The 17,360-nt window shown below is 31.7% G+C and overlaps 1 protein-coding gene across 2 annotated transcripts in view; it reads left to right on the plus strand.

The window, feature by feature from the left end:
- Window positions 1-10,981: 10,981 nt before the first annotated feature.
- LOC143080749 (fibrocystin-L-like) overlaps window positions 10,982-17,360 on the plus strand; it is an 81,311-nt gene continuing 74,932 nt past the window's right edge. The window contains exons 1-2 of one of the 2 annotated variants that reach the window (XM_076256753.1): window positions 10,982-11,060; window positions 14,946-15,110. In XM_076256753.1, the coding sequence (XP_076112868.1) occupies window positions 10,991-11,060; window positions 14,946-15,110 (235 nt within the window). In that variant the 5' untranslated portion in view covers window positions 10,982-10,990. The other variant, XM_076256755.1, reaches the window with a different exon arrangement.

The raw sequence follows: 17,360 nt of genomic DNA on the forward strand, positions 1-17,360 counted from the left end.
CATAGGGGGTGAGGCCGGAGGCCGAATCTCCTATGGATTTTATTCACCCTCTATGGTCCGTAGGGGGTCAGTAGTTAACCGTATAACGAATTTATCGCACGCTGGACTTTTTCTGCTGCGTTATGCTAAAAAATAAACAATGAAACACAACAACATCGATAGATGACGTCACCATTAACGCGTCATGAACCCCTATGAAATCTACTAACCCCATACGGTTTCTTAATGGACTACAGATGAATTATCACGTTGTGATGGGTTAAATGCCGTCAGGTGGTGACCCCCTATGAGACCGTATGGGGTTAGTAAGTTTCATATGGGGTTCATGACGCGTTAATGGCGACGTCATCTATTAATGTTGTTGCGTTTCATTGTTTATTTTTCAACAAAACGCCGCAGAAAAAGTCCAGCGTCCGATAAATTCGTTATACGCTTAACTACTGATCCCCTACGGATCCATAGAGGGTGAATAAAATTCATAGGGGACTCGGCCTCCGGCCTCATCCCCTATGGATTTTACTAACCCTTTATGGATCTTAACGGGGTCAGTAGCGAACCATATAACTTATAATAGGGGGTCACCACGTGACGGCGTTAAACCAATCACAACGTGATATTTTACCCGCGGTGCGATAAAAGCAGATGACGGTCTCTTAACATTACCGATTAGGCGATTCACATTTTTAAAAACAGAGAACATAGCATTGGAATTTAAAAGCATGGAGGTTTATGAAATGATTGCGTTAATGAACATTTGTTCATTTTCAGAAAATTAGATTTGTATCTAGAATTGCAAAACAAAGAAATGTATTGATTTACAAAATTATAGTTTAAGATTATTTATCGGATTCAACTTTTATATACATCACAATGATCCATTATATATATAGAACACCACGTGCATTCAGTCATAAATGGCAAGTAATTTAACCTACTTGTATTTTATTCTGTCATATTTTAAACAAACTGACGTCTATGAAAGCACCAGGAAGAACTTGTCTCATATATCTAGGGAATCGATTATCAACCCTCGTGTGGTTTATATCATAAATACCTTTCCCAGCTACTTCCGGGAACACTAATAATGATGTTCTTGTCACAATTTACACTAAACCACATCAATAATCAAACTATACAATCAGGTCCGTCGATTATGTGGTACGCATATGATATCAGAACCCTTTAAAAAAAATACATCTAAGTGTTTGTGATGTAGACCAATCCGGTTTTTCATTTATCAGATGGTCTTAAAGCTGAGTTAACAAAGTCAGATAGGTTCAATTTGGTTTGCTGTTTTTCTTCTTTTATTTTTTTTAATAACAGAGACTTAATATATTTTTAAAATGCAAATTTCTGCGAACTCAGGTTTTACCTTTCGTTAATAAAACCTTGTTGTTAAATATTTCGTATCAACTTCACAAACATTCCACGATGGTATTAACGTATAGTGTATACTTATTGACTGGGTATGAGTGGAATAGTAAGTTTATTGTCCCTATGAGCAACTATTGTCCTGAGGCGTGGCCGAGGGCAATAGTTGTATCCGAGAGACAATAAACTTACTATTCCACGAATATCCAGTCAGTAAGTGTTTTATTATATCGAAAAATACAACAGACAATAAATGGCGGTGATTAATCAACTATCTTAATATTAAAGTCAAGAAACCAAAACATACCGTTTACTTCATAGATATGTTCAAATGCTAAGGCTACGTCTTGCACTGACGTCAACCCTATACTAGATACAATAGGTAAAACACGACGTCGTTACTCAAGCGTTATTTTTAAAATTCTCAAATCGCGAAGCTGCATTTAAAAATCCGCGAAATATAATGACGCTTGCGGTCAAATAGTTTCACCCAGGTCCAAAAATTTTTGACCAGTGCCATATTTCAAAGCTTGTAATTTGCCAAATAATGAAAATATTGTGTACTTATTTTATATGGAAAATGATAACTGAGGTATAATAAATTCTAGATATTGACGTTGTTGGTCACCTAATTACGTTTTGGAGTGTTCTTGAATTTGTCTTTGTAAATAATGACCTTTAGTGTTCAGTCTGTCCTTGGTTATATCCATTTGACGTCGCTCGGTACCTCAACATTTAGTCAGTGTGTTATAGTGGTATGGTAATTTTTTTTTTACGATGTGCCTTTCGTTTTTGCTAATGTGCTTTGTCTATTTACCTTTTTGTGCTTTTTGTTACATATATGTTTGTTTTTACAGTGAAGATTATAGGACAACGTTGACTGCGGTTCCCCCATTTTGTGTTTTTACCTATTGTATCTGTATGTTTTAATCACACATTGTTGTCAGTATAATGAAATTTTATGCGACTGACTGGGTGAGAGGTTTAGCTAGCTTATTAATGACAAATAATTTAACCTAATTTCATCTGTCATATTTATAACAAACTCACGTCCATGAAAGCACCAGAAAGATCTTGTTTTAATGTTCAAGTAATTTATGATAAACCCTCGTGCTGATGTTATATTATAATAAAGTCAATAGGAACTTCCGGGATCACTTACAATGATATTCTTGTCTGATGCCGTTTACTTTGATCATTACAATATTGTACAACGCGCGCTTAACGGCATTAATAATTCAACTAAACAAACCGGTCCGCTTACCGTTGTGTACGAATAATGTTATCGCTACCCTCTAATACAACTACAATAAAGTGCTTGTGATGTAGCCGAATCCGGGTTTAATTTATCAAAGGGTCTTAAAAAGTATGAAGTCATATAATTTATTTTTACATGATTTACAGCGTACATTCGGTCGGTTTTATTTGAAATGATAACAGCGTAATATATATAAAAAATGCAACATATAATCACGTTTTACCTTTCGTAAACAAACATGAAATGCATTGCGATAATTCATAAATCATTTATATTTTCTGTCTACATTTTTAGAAAATAATCAATAAAAAATCTCGTTGCCCAAAGAATTAAAACCTTGTCAACATGGTCAATAAGGGAAGGAAATCTATCTGGCTTTCAAAATTTTAATTTTGATAAATGTTTGGCATTTACTTTATTCGATTTACGTTCGAACCTCAAAAAGAATGAACGTGATTGTATTTGCATGTAAATATAATTTTTGAATAAATTATACTGGACAGTTAATACGAAACATGTAAATTGAGATTGACAATTTATGTATCAAATAAATATTATGTCAACAAGATGTTCTAAAAGCAAACACAATCTTATGAGAGGCTTAACTTTTCTTTATTGTAAAGGTTTCAAGTTAATATACTGTATATTCTTTTTAAACAGTTAATTAATCGTTTACGTCAGAATAAAAATATCGTTAACATTTGTTAATTGTGTTGTCATCGTTGGTATCAAAATTATGAGTTACCTATTCTTTTTGGTGCAATGCAATAAAATGTCTGTATAGAACTTTATGGATTTAATATGGAAATTTAAGTTTAAACATTCTACTATTTTCAAATACATTAAACCTTCAATTGTGAGTACTTGCTAAGTGATTGTTTAAGAATAAATGAAATTGACTATTGCTATATCGTTTCTCAAAACATAAACTAGTATGAAAAAAACATAGGAGAAAAGGCAGCCATGCTGCAATGTAAATACTTACACACAAATAGTTAAGTGCTCCTTTATCTAAAACGTTTGTATGGAAACAAGTAAAATGACACAAATCACAAAATTACAGAACTCCGAAGACAATTCATAAAGGAAAGTTTCTCATCAAAGGACAGGCAAATCAAATGCTTAATTATAGTAATAACTGTATTTATTAGATGCCTGAATTTATTGTTAAATATCATACAGAACTACATTTATATATTTATGTTTGTATGTTGATACTTTAAACTTTTACTAAAACTGAATAGTAGTGAAAACATTTTGTTTAGGTTTTCGCAACCTTTACTGAGAGGAAAAATTTGACATTTGGTTGGTTTAAGATTTTTATATCTTTTGTCAAACGAAGCTGGGGAAGGAATATAGTATTTCATCTGTCCGTCACAAAGTGAAAGTCCGTCTATCTGTGGAAGTATAAATCATAGTTCATGAGATTTTGTTCATAGATACGTCTTAAATAACCAAGGGGTTATGATGAAAAAAAATCATCTTGACCTAGTTTTCGTATATGAATGGCTGACTAAAATTTTCATAAGAGTCCATATTTGAGATACAACTCGTGAAGAAAGAGAAGAAAAAAATTGTTAGTAGATGCGTCTTTAATAGTAAGGAGGGTCCTAGAAAATAGACCATCTTGAAATAAAATTCATAGATTAGTAAATGTGGTCAAAGGCTGCATAAAAGTCGATATTTGAGATGAGGAATACAAACATTTTGTCAGTAGATGCAACTTTGATGGTCACGGTTTTCAAACTCAAAAAAAAATATATATATATATATTCCATTTCAGTAATATTTTATAGCATTACCATGCATTATCATAACGAATTGGATTGGAGCAGTTCTTGCAATTGAGGATTCAAGTGAAATCAATACACAGATTGTTTTTAAATAAGCATTTTGCACTTTTGATCACCAAAAACTTCTGTACGTCCGGCCCAAAAATTGTGTGCGTGCACCAACTCACTCTCTTGTAGAATTCTGTTACAAAAAAATAATTTTATCAGAGAACATTGCACATTTGTAACTGTATATAAACCCATTTTTATTTGGGTTTTTTATGATTGTAGTCATTTCACTTACATTTTCATACACAAAATATGTACAACTTCTTTTACAAAACTGAAATGAATGTTTGATACATTGTACGAAAGCCGAGAAGGATCATTCATAATTCAGAATTCAAAACTCACAAATCAACATAGATAATCCCGATTTATTGCAGTTGCAATCCAAACACAATAAATATTATCTTAATCTGATTAACTGATCTGATAAAATGTACCGTAGATTAATAATATAATAGTGCACAGACAAACATTATAACACTTTTCAAAGGATATGTGCCGACATTATGTCAGACAAGTGAAACATTTCTTGTTATCACTTTTACTCCGGGAGAGATAGATATCGAGTGTCACTTCAATCCTTATTCAAATTTTTTTCTTCACCTTTTCATGACTTGAGAATCTTTCATAATATAAAAAAAGAAGATGTGGTATGATTGCCAATGAGACAACTCTCCACAAGAGACTAAAATGACTCAGAAATTAATCACTATAGGTCAACGTACTGCCTTCATCAATGAGTAAAACCCATATCACATGTGAGCTATAAACGGCCCCGAAATGACAAATTTAAAACAATTCAGACGAAAAAACAAATTTGATATACAGTAAAAAAACGACAACCACAGAATTACAGGATCCTGACTTGGGACAGGCACATACAGAATGTGCACCATCCTCATTTATACAACACAAAAAATATGTCGCCCACTTTTCGGTATAGTGAATGAGAATTATTGTCAGGTGTAAAATTGGAGAATAGGCAGGCGAAGAATGGAGATCGAAGCGGGGTTTTTTTTATCCACACAGGGAACACATTGAGAGTTTAAAGCTGTAAGAAATTAAGCATTTCGCATTGTGTCCGAAAAGACACATTTTCTTTCATTGTAGAGGATGCTTACATAGTTTTGACATACTATATTTGATTGTAATATAAAGTTTCAACTGGTTTGTTTTAAATGATTATTTATTAATTTATTTCTGTTATTTCTTTAACCCGAAACAACCTTTGAAACTGGTGAAAATGTTTTGCAATGTTCCTGAATATCAATTTTATCAAGGGTTTTCGGATTTTTTCATTGCTGTCATTGGGAAATCTAGTGTCAAAATATTACCTTCTAAGTAAACACTGAAAACTTGATCTTTCAATGTTGGTTCTGTTTTAGCAAAGACACTATAAGTTAAAAATTCACAAGAAAACTTTCTGGTAGTAACAACAAAAAAGATTTGCACTAAAAAATAACATTTCCAAATAAAGTTATCATTATTTCCCTCCTAAAATTGCAATTAAACGACGCGTACAACAGGCTACAGAAACGTTGTGTATAATAAAGATAATAAGAAGAAGCTTTGTGTCAAATTAGGTGAAAATACTCCTATATAAATGCGAATATATTCCTGGAGTACCAGCTTTAATTTATGTTTTTACCGGCTGTATACCTCTCTGGAACATGCTTATTATCCGCATATGTATCATATGTACATTTTGGTTCAGTGGTGCTGATGGTATTTGAAGCAGTCCTCTTTTTCATATAATGACATCGGAGTTTTATATGATTTGCCATGTGGTATGGGGTTTGCTCATTGTTGAAGTGGTAATAAGCATTGTATGTAACTTTCATAACATTTGGTCGATGCAAATAAAGTTGGAGCGCGTAGACGACAAATTCAACATTTTTTCCATTTATAAATGGGCTTGAACGGTGAAAGTGATGCCAGCCAAATTTTAACTTGATCTCAGTTTGGTGGTAATTAGCATTGTGTATAAGTTTCATAGTATTTGTTTGAGGCAAAATAAAGTTAAATTGCGGAAACTTCCAAGTTGTAAATTTTCCCATGAATACGTACGGACGTACAGACGGACAAGCGTTAAAATTAATGCCCCTCCGCTGTAGCTGAGATTATTCCGGCTGCACGTCTGTCTGTGTATACCTTCGTATAGAAATATGCCATTTATAAGAATGGATAAGTTTGAAAAAAGTGTGTGTGTGAAAAAGGGAGGGGGGAGGCAAACTTCTGAAAGTGACAAGAAAAAAAAACCTATTTTCTATGTAGTGTAATAATCTTAAATTAAGTGATTGTTCTCTTTCATTTTCAGTTTTTAGTTTTAATTTTTGTCTTAAAATGGGAGAGGACATAGTTTTGTCTCCTTTTTGCCCCTGGCTCCTATACGTATACTGTTATTATGACATATTTTTTTTGTAATAGCAATGAAACGAGTCATTTCGATTACCGGTATGAAAATGAGACTGTTCTATGACGACTTTTATTTATTGAAGGCACTAATTTATAAAATACAAAATTATTGTATTTATTGGCTCTTAGTAATGTTCTATAGCGTATTTGAATAAAATTTCAAAGAATTAAATTTACTACAATACAAACAATTCTTAGCTCTATTTTAGAACATGTAATTTAAACTTGCTGAAACGAAGTTAGTTTAAAAGTCAAATTAAGCTTTAAGAATTCCTTTTTTTTTTTCAATTTGTCTTTTAATTTAGATTTATCATGCATGTCTCGAAACAAACGCGTAACAGGTTATAAGTCTTGGTGTTCTCATATATGCATTTGATACGGTGCATTTATTATATGGATATATTTAAGACTCCATTTATGAAAGAAAATCCATAGAGCAGAGCATTTTGGGTTTTTTTGGAACTCTATTTTAGAACATGTGATTTAAAATTGTTAAAATGAAGTTAGAAATTTGTCAAAGTAAGCTTTAAGAATTCCTTCTTTTATTTGAGATTTATTATGCATGTCTCTATACATAGTATGCGACGCGTAACAGTTTATAACTAAGTGTTTTGATATATGAATTTGATACGGTGCATTTGTGATGGATATATTTCAGACTCCATTTATGAAATAAAATCTATAGAGCAGAGAATTTTGATTTTTTTGTGTATCAATTTAAAATGTAGATTCAAATATTTTTCACTTCAAACGATAAAGTAAAACTTCTTCAAAACTTATATATAATGTATAATTCGGCGTCCGCAAAAAAGAAGCCATACGTATTTCATTGAATCTCGATATTTATCATGACTTTTTGTTTATAATTTTTCTATCAATGACGTTCTACCTCCATAAGCCTGGAAATGTCATGGCGGGTCACAATTTTAATATATAAATATAGGTACTATATATTAGTTAATATTATATAAAAATGGGTACATTGTTTTAGACAAACATAGCACAACCCTACCAAAATAAATCGAAGTTAACCCCTCCACCCAGATTTTAATTGATAATTCCAAGATTAAAGTTGGAAATTGCAAGATAAAAGTTGATAATTCCAAGATTAAAGTCGACAATTTGAAAAAAATAAAATAAAAAAGGATGACCCTAATACGCTTTCGTAATAATTGGAATTACATAAGTAAATGCCAAAAGTATCATCTTTCGTTCATCATAGACTGTAACTCCCAAATAACATAAAGAAAAATCGTCAAAAACTTTACAAGAATTGTTTTGATATAACAACATAAAATTATTAGAATTTGATAAACGATACACAAAATCTGTCTTTTGTATACATATTTTAATAACTAGATTCTTCCGTTAAAAAACTAGGTTTTTATAAGAGATTTGTTGTTGCTTGCTTAACCTCCAGTGGTAAATATTTCATGCATATTTAAACTTTACGAAAAAGCGATGATTTCAATTTTTTCATTGTGAACGTTCCATTTCAGTGAAGCGATTTTCCAGCTGTAGTAGTATAGGGCTCGGGTTTCCTTTCCTATTTTCTTGATAGAGGGTTGCTACTTGCAAGGACGCTGTGTTACCAAGGGTTTCAAAAGGTAAAGTTGGACGTATCCCTATGAAGGTGTAACGGACCCTTTGCCTTGTTTCAATGGGTTCGTGTTCTTAACAAACTTTCTAAAATAGCTTTCAGTAGTATATTAAAGTGTAAAGTGCGATCTTTTTTGGCTCTCGTAAGCGCGGGGAATCATGAGAGATTAATGTAGGATTTTTGAGTTTTGAATTTTGAATTTTGAATTTTGAATTTTGAATTATCTTTCTTGGCTTTCGTAACATTGCAAGGTGAGAAAAGGAAAATCACAAAAGTACTGAACACCGCGGGAAATGCAAAACGGAAAGTCCCTAATAAAAAAAATCCTATATAAACGCTTAATATTTCGTTGGTTACAAACAGACATCTGTTTTGCTGAGTGTAAATTCGCATTGCTATAAGACTTGTCACGGTACTTTTCTGTCGTTGTTCTCCTCTTATATTTGATGCGTTTACCTCAGTTTTAGTTTGTAATCCGGAATTGTTTTTTTTTTTTTTATCAATCGATTTATGAGTTTCGAACAGCGGTATTCATCAAAGACAAACAGCAACCGAAAGACAGTGATGTATGTATTAGTATTTCTCATGTTTATATGATAAATATAAATAGCAACGAAGCAAACTTTTCTTTAAACGAACATGAATACTAATTTGTTTAATGATGATGACTTTGCATCTTTAATCACTACCCGACTGCTGCTGATAATAAGAACTGTTACCATGAAAAACTTAATTACACAAATTTGGTATCGATACAACATATTTATAATACGTGATAGCTAACAATAAATTAAATATATAATTGGCAAGTATAGATTACTTACAAACGTAAAGTTCAATTACAATGTTATTACACTTGTGTATTGTTAAGTTGCAGCGCTTCAATTTTATACTGATTTGTTAATTGCCGTATTACTGTAAAATCTTGAGTTATTTCTTTTAATGGTGTAAATTTAATTATTGTATTAACATTTAATTTAAATTTTATAGAGTATATTTCTATGTTGTGATGTTACACTATCATTACAGGTTATGGTTAAGGTGGTGCCTGTTCAAACACTCGCTGCATTTGTTTGCACCTGTCCTTAGTCAGGATTCTGTTCTTCAGTGTTTGTCGTTTGTTGATAATAAACTCTTAATAGATACCAGGATTGCAATTTTATATTTGCGCCAGACATGCATTTCGTCTACAAAAGTTTCATCAGTGACGCTCGAATCCAAAAATGTCAAAAAGCCCAAATAAAGTACGAAGTTGAAGAGCATAGAGAACCCAAAACTCCTAAACGTTTTGAAAAATACAGCTAAGGTAACTTATTCAATCCACCATTTTCTACTTTATTATACTAGTTATTTTCAATTCGTTTGATGTGTTTGAGCTTTTGACTTTGCCATTTATTTCGAGACTTTCCATTTTGAATTTTCGTCGGAGTTCAGTAGTTTTGTGATTTTACTTTCTATTCCTGAGGTCGAAGATCCTTAGTATTTCAAAATGATTTGTAAGCAGTTAATTTATAATCATGGACCTGTATGATTTTAATAGTAATATACTGACTAAACTACGTAGTGGAACAATAAAACGAGATATTGACGTTGGTCGTGTTGACAATATTGTAAGAGAAAATTGTATGTTTATATGCTGTCATATGGATTGTATTAAAAACGAGAACCATTTTGGTTTAGTATGTCCTGGCTTTAGATCATTGAAGCAACAGTCTTTTCCAAAATATTTTTGTTCATGGCCAACTAATAGAAAGCTGGTATTTCTTTTACAGGCTTACTCAAAGAAATTAACTAAAACTTGTGTGAATTTCTAAATGCGGCATGGAAGTTAAGATCACAAATTATCATTACATAACAGTTGTAGTTCTGTGCTTGTTATGACCTTATTGTGTTGTTCTCTGCTTTTTTACTGTCTTTTTTGTCATTATACATTATGTTTGCTTCTGCAATAAAATATTCATTCAATTAATGTGGTTCTTTTTTGTTCCTCCTTTCTTGTTTTTTATATAGATAATATCTTTGGTTTTACTGTTTGAATGGTTTTATACTAGTCAACTTTGGGGCCCTTGTGGTGTTAGCCAAGAATTCTTGTTTAAGGCCATACATTGACCTAAAACGGTTTACTTTTACATCTTGTGACTCGGATGGAGAGTTGTCTAATTTTCACTCATACCAAATTATGTCCATAAAAAAATAAACGAGTAGTGTGTACCGTCCACGTGTTTAGTCTACAATAGATAATTATCATTTTGGCAATCATACATCACATAATTTTTATAAATAAACATATCAAACGATTGCTTGACACAGTCGTATCATTTTTCAGTTATAATTTAATTTTACCTAGGTATGTGAATAATTTAAATGTCCTATGACATTATAGTTTGTAAACGAATTGACCAATAAACTATTATGTACAATTATTTAAACTCCTCCTTGAATTACACATTTTCAGATTCAAAAATGCTGTTGTAGCTTCAAGACAAACATTTTTATAACAGTAAAATGCTTGCAGCTCATGCTTTTATAAATGTGATTTTCATATTTCTGTTTGAAATAGATAGTGTTAACGGTGGTAAGTATATACAATTTTATTGAACAAAATAGATTTACATTACGGTGGAATCATTACAGTTCGTTTTTAATGGATTTATTGGTTAGGGTAAATGAAATATTATTATCGTATTCTGTTGTTTTATCCGTAATTGTCGTTACTGATTTTGTTTTCCATTTCATTAATACATAAAGTCAGAAAACATTGTGATAACTCCTGCTCCATGTACAAATATATGAATATCAACAATAGTGCAATATTGGATGAAGAATTATTCAGCCCGTCGATATCCTTGAAACGCTGTGAGAATTACGTGGACTAGGAACCATACAATAACTACTAACTTGTCTTCTAATTGTAAACACATGGTCTTCAGGTTTGAGTTTCTGAAATCCCAGTTTTTTAAGATTGTAATTGGTTATAACAAAAACCAATACAAATTTCGTTTTTCATAGTTTTCAAACAATTTCCATGCAATTCATTTATCAAAACACTAAATGATTCAATATTTCCATAAAAATAGAACACAAATTTGTCTACACAAAACTGGTGAATAGGATTAAATGTACCAATATTCTCAAGATAGTCAAAGGATATGAAAAAAATAATAGTGCATAAGTTCTAATTGTACATTTACAAAAATATCATATATATAATAATAAATGTTATTATTCGGATGAACGGACGCTCTGGTTATAATTCTCTCTTTTTACATCTAAAAAAAACTAACCCCTTTTGTGTCTTAAGTCTACTAATTCGCTGATTGGGTTTCCATTTTGTTCAGATTTGAATTTTCCAAAAACTTACTAATTGCCATTCCAATAAGAATATGTTGTAAAGTAAAATCTCATGTATATAAAATATATTTTCATATCTTCATACACCACGTCTGTTACGATCCAATAAAATAAAATCAGTCTAAGTTAAATTGAATTATATTGTCATTTTATATCTAGCTATGCGATATGAGTTTTGCTCATTATTAAAAGCTTGTACGGTGGCTTATAGTTGCTGCCTTCTACGTTATTTTAGTCTCCTGTTGAGAGTTGAGTGTTTGTTTTCTATCCCTTTAAAATCTTTGAAACTAGAATGGGACCTCATTCTTATAAAACGGAAATTGTCGTATACAATATCTAAGATAGTAAAAGATTGATTTTAAACCAAACCTGACAATCATAAGGAAAAAAAAAGATTAGTTATCAGTGTAACGATAATACTTTTGTTTACCCAAATAGTTTTGAAAAATAATCATCATGATCATATGTGTTTTATTGTTATTATACATTTGTTAAATACGAAATGCAGATAACCAATTTTGTGAAATTGAATAAACTCATTATAGAAACCAGGATTAAATTCTGTGTATACGGCAGACGCGCGTTTCGTTTACAAAAGACTCATCAGGGACGCTCGAATCCAAAAAAGCAAAAAAGGCCAAAAATGTTAAATTTGTGTTGTACTTTTATGTAAATGTGGAATCAAGTATTATTGTAACAGCTGTTTTGTAAGAAAAGGTTTTTGGTAAAACAATAAAAAAAAAGGAAAAAAAATACTGGTTTTTGTTATAACTAATTAGAATCACATACAACAATGAGTCCAGAATCTCACACCGAAGATCAAATTATCTGCCTAATATCTTTGGAGAGGTTTCTCTCAATCGATATATGACTTTTGAACACCGGCCGTAAACAACTGTTGCCTTTATTTTCCAACTACGGAGATTTCACATCCATTGGCTCAATGTTACTGATGATGGAAGTTTCTTCATCAAGGGTACCACTAGTCCAAATAGTCAGCACTTCTTTGTATTGAGATGAAATATCACTGTATATAAAATGAGCACATAATGTTGAATTATTCGAAACGCAAAGATTTTTATATAAAAGTCAGATATAAATTAAGTCGTATTTAACACGACGTATTAAAAAATATTTCTTTTCATCGAGCCAAAACCAGAGCCTTATCTTCAGGAAAAGAAATTAAACAACTTGCTTTTATAGACAAAACCCCCATTGAAAATATGCATCTTAAATTTTGTAAATCTACTCTAGGAATAAAACAAAATGCATCCAATTTAGGAGCAAGAGTTGAATAGACAACTTTCGAGTTCGATGCATTTCCGTCAAAAACTCTGGTTTTAGTGAACATCATTTGTGCGTTTAGGGGCGTCGTCACTTCCATTCCAATGTTGAGCGAGTGGTTGGAAAACTATAATTTTATATTGTACGAATTATACGACAAATTGAATTCTCAAAATTGACAATCAGCATTGATGTCATTAGGGAATTGTCATTAAGTACCTACAGAACAACCACTATTTCTAGTTTATCCTGCACAATGACGATCACCAAGACGCTTGATGAACGTAAATAGTGCAGGGATACAGGCGACCCCCTCTATCTGGTAAATGACGTCATAAAGGCGCGTATAATTGACGAGTTTTTTCCGGTGACGGATGAACTTGAAAGTGGTCTATTAGGGAGATTGCCTATAGAATGTTTTATTAAAACACAAACCCTTTTATATTTAGCTAGACTATATAATAATAATATTAATCCATTGATAAAGGAAGCTTTTTCTCTAGCACAGTCTCTAGATTTGACAGGAACTTACTCATGGTATACATATGCAAAAAATATTGTTAAAGAGACTAATGTTGACCTTAATATTCTTTCTACTTGTAAGGACATAAAAGATGAAAATAAAATAAAAAACGATATAAAGTTAAAAATGAAAAATAGATATGAAGATTATATTCAAACTAAATTTCAAAACATTGATGATAAAAGTAATTTTTTTCTTTAAAAAAAACTTAAAAAAGATTACAAACTAGAATCTTATCTAAATACATCTAATTTTCAGATAAGGAGATTAATCACTAAATTTAGAATAAGTAATCACTCCCTCTTGATTGAAAAAGGGAGATATTTCAAAATCCCAAGAGGGGAACCACTTTGCCATAAATGTAAAATACTAGAAGATGAGAAACATTTTTTACTCTATTGTGAGTATAATAAAACTCTAAGAAATGACTTTTTTCATCACATATGTACTGAAAATAATAACTTTAATAATTTAAATGAAGAAGAAAAAAATCATTATTTACTAAATCCATCATCGCCTTTACAAACAAATAAATTAGGATCCTTCTTGAAAAAGTCATTAGAACTGAGGGTAGGGGACTCTTAACAGCTTGTTTGTTGTTAAAAATTTTGATGCTGTTGTTATTGTGTATGTTTAATATGTATGTATATATGTTTATTGTGTTTATTGTGTTAATATATGTTGGTCACAAACTGTAATGTTTATATGACCATACAATACTTGATTTGATTTGAATTTAAAAAAAATCCTTCGGTTTTCAATGGTCTTCAACCTATAATTTGTTTTCATTGGAGTTTTAATTTATAAGTAAAGGACAATATCGTGTAGAATATTTAATATCCTGATTGGTTATACCTATTTATAACCTATAAAAGTGTACCTTAACAGTGATTTACTGATGTTTAGCGTATTTATAAAATTTTATCAATTGAATCCTCTGATAACTGATATCACCGTAAAACTTTTTGAGGGTAGTTCTAATATTTTGGACCATTGCTTTCGATAGATATTAGTGTAATAGTGCAATCAATAGATTGTATTTGTATGTTAAATATACTAAATTCGACAACCCTAATGTATAATGAAGACAGTTTTTATTTATTTTAGTTGGTTATAGATAATAGAACAACATTATAGAATTCCTTTCTTTTAGTTCTTAAAACAAAACCAAAATTAACTTGGAAGTGAAAATATACAAGCAATAAGAGTAAATTAAAAGATTAGTCGAATTACTAGTTATTATAAAATGACAGAACATTTGTAACATTTTAGGGTGTTTTTAGTTTTTATAATATTTTACAGATTGCAGTACAATAATCGACGGATATTTGCCAGATCCTAACGATTGTTCGTCCTATATACAATGTGGACATGGAATATCTCATACAATGCCCTGTCCTGCTGGATTACACTGGAACTGGCGTATAAATACTTGTGACTGGCCCGCAAATGCTGGTTGTGTCATAGGTAATATATTAATACAATGCCCTGTTCCACTGGATTACACTGAAACTGGCGTATTAATCTTTGTGACTGGCCCTCAAATGCTGGTTGTGTCATAGGTAGGTAAAGCCTGTCCCGCTGGATTACACTGAAACTGGCGTATTAATACTTGTGACAGGCCCTCAAATGCTGGTTGTGTCTTAGGTAATATATTAATACAATGCCCTGTCCCTCTGGATTACACTGGAACTGACGTATTTATACTTGTGACTGGCCCTCAAATGCTGGTTGTGTCATAGGTAATATATTAATACAATGCCCTGTCCCACTGGATTACACTGGAACTGGCGTATTAATATTTGTCTCTGGCCCTCACAGGCTGGTTGTGTCATAGGTAGGTAAAGCCTGTTCCGCTGGATTACAATGGAACTGGCGTATTAAAACTTGTGACTGGCCCTCAAATGCTGGATCTGTCATAGGTATTGTAGGCGACTGACAGAAAAAAAGATACAGATCATTAACAACTACATGTATCGCTTAGGTTTGGAATGTTATTTTTGTTTGGTACTTTAAATCGTTTGATTGTTTAGACTCTTGCATTATTAATGTGTATGGTATTCCAGAAACTCATTCCATACGCCATAATTTTTATTTAATATACATAATAGTTTTTTCTTTTCATTTTGTTGAATATGTTGAAGATCTCAATTTTAGACTTCAGTGTTTAATGATATCATAAACCGTAAAGGAATATCAGTTGACCACGGTTATGTTCCAATTGTTGTAACCTTGATTACATCTTGTGACATCAGTATCGGGTTGGCTGACCGTAATGGGATATCAGTAACGGGTTGGTTGACCGTAATGGGATATCAGTATCGGGTTGGCTGACCGTAATGGAATATCAGTATCGGGTTGGTTGACCGTAATGGGATATCAGTATCGGGTTGGCTGACCTTAAAGGGATATCAGATGACCACGGTTATATTCAAACTGTTGTTACCCAATTCTCCGCCTTGTGACATCACCGAATAAGATTCATATTTTTGATGGCTTCTGCGTTATGGAACTTTTTGCTATGTGATTATGGACTTTCCGAATTGATTTTCCTCTAAGTTCAGTATTTTTGTGATTTTACTTTTTTTCAGCGATTTCTGTTATTTGATTTTTGCAAGACATTCATAATCGAATTTGCCCTCCTTGTTAACCGAATGAAAATCGTATGAACCCGACTTCAGTATGTTGTCCTGTTAGAAAGATACAAGTTCATAGCCAATACACGTGATTGTCAACCTGTCTTATTTCTTACGTAAATCAATCAATACTTTTATCAAACAGGAAGTTTCAAACAGTGCCAATCACAGATCACACCGACATATGTCTTAATACCTATCATTTAATTAAACTACATAATTTTATCTCCAAAATACTATTAATGATTTATAAACAATAAACAGTATGCAGTATTGTAAATAATACCTGCATATGTGGTCTCATTTATTTTGGCTATACTATCTATTATATTTAATCTGATGGTATCTGTTTTGCTGGTATTTATTTTGATATTTAAGATGTTATTGTATCTCTTCTTAATTGTGTATTACTAATTTTAATGTTTTGGCACAGTTTAAATGAACAGTATTTATTTACAGCGAATCACGTATCATAAATAGGTTATAACAACTACATCCTTGTAAAAACAAAAGGGTTATGTATACGTAATCTTAGAGATATCTTATTATTGTTTAGAGCTCATTTCGTTTATTACTATTATAACAAAACAAAAAAAGAAACAAAGACACACTTGTAATACATATATCTAAATGTTGTCAATCATGTCACCATCCTTCCGAACAACAAAAAATAAAAATATAATTTACTTCCCCCCCCCCCCTGAAAAAATCAATACACAGGAACCTACACTGGTTCATTAGAATCAATCGTCGTGTTGCTCATTGTTAGTCAATATCTGAGACTGAGACAAGTGAACATATCTTCAAGCAAAAAAGGACACATACATTGCTTTACGGTCAAACAAATCTCCGTAAAAACTGTGGAAGAGATGACTAGATAACTTTACCATCTTTACGAACCCTCTTTTGCAATAGATTCTTATAAATTAGCTGCTCTCTATCAAGGTTAACATGACAGGAAACGCAAGCTCTAGAATAAAGGGTGAATGGAGACGAGAAGTGAGTCCAATATTACAATACTGTCAGTGTGGTTCTTCTTCCTGCCGTTTGTTTGAATATCTTCAATGATGAGATTGATAAA

The sequence above is a fragment of the Mytilus galloprovincialis genome, chromosome 6 (assembly GCF_965363235.1).
Source record: "Mytilus galloprovincialis chromosome 6, xbMytGall1.hap1.1, whole genome shotgun sequence".
Lineage (NCBI taxonomy): Eukaryota > Metazoa > Mollusca > Bivalvia > Mytilida > Mytilidae > Mytilus > Mytilus galloprovincialis.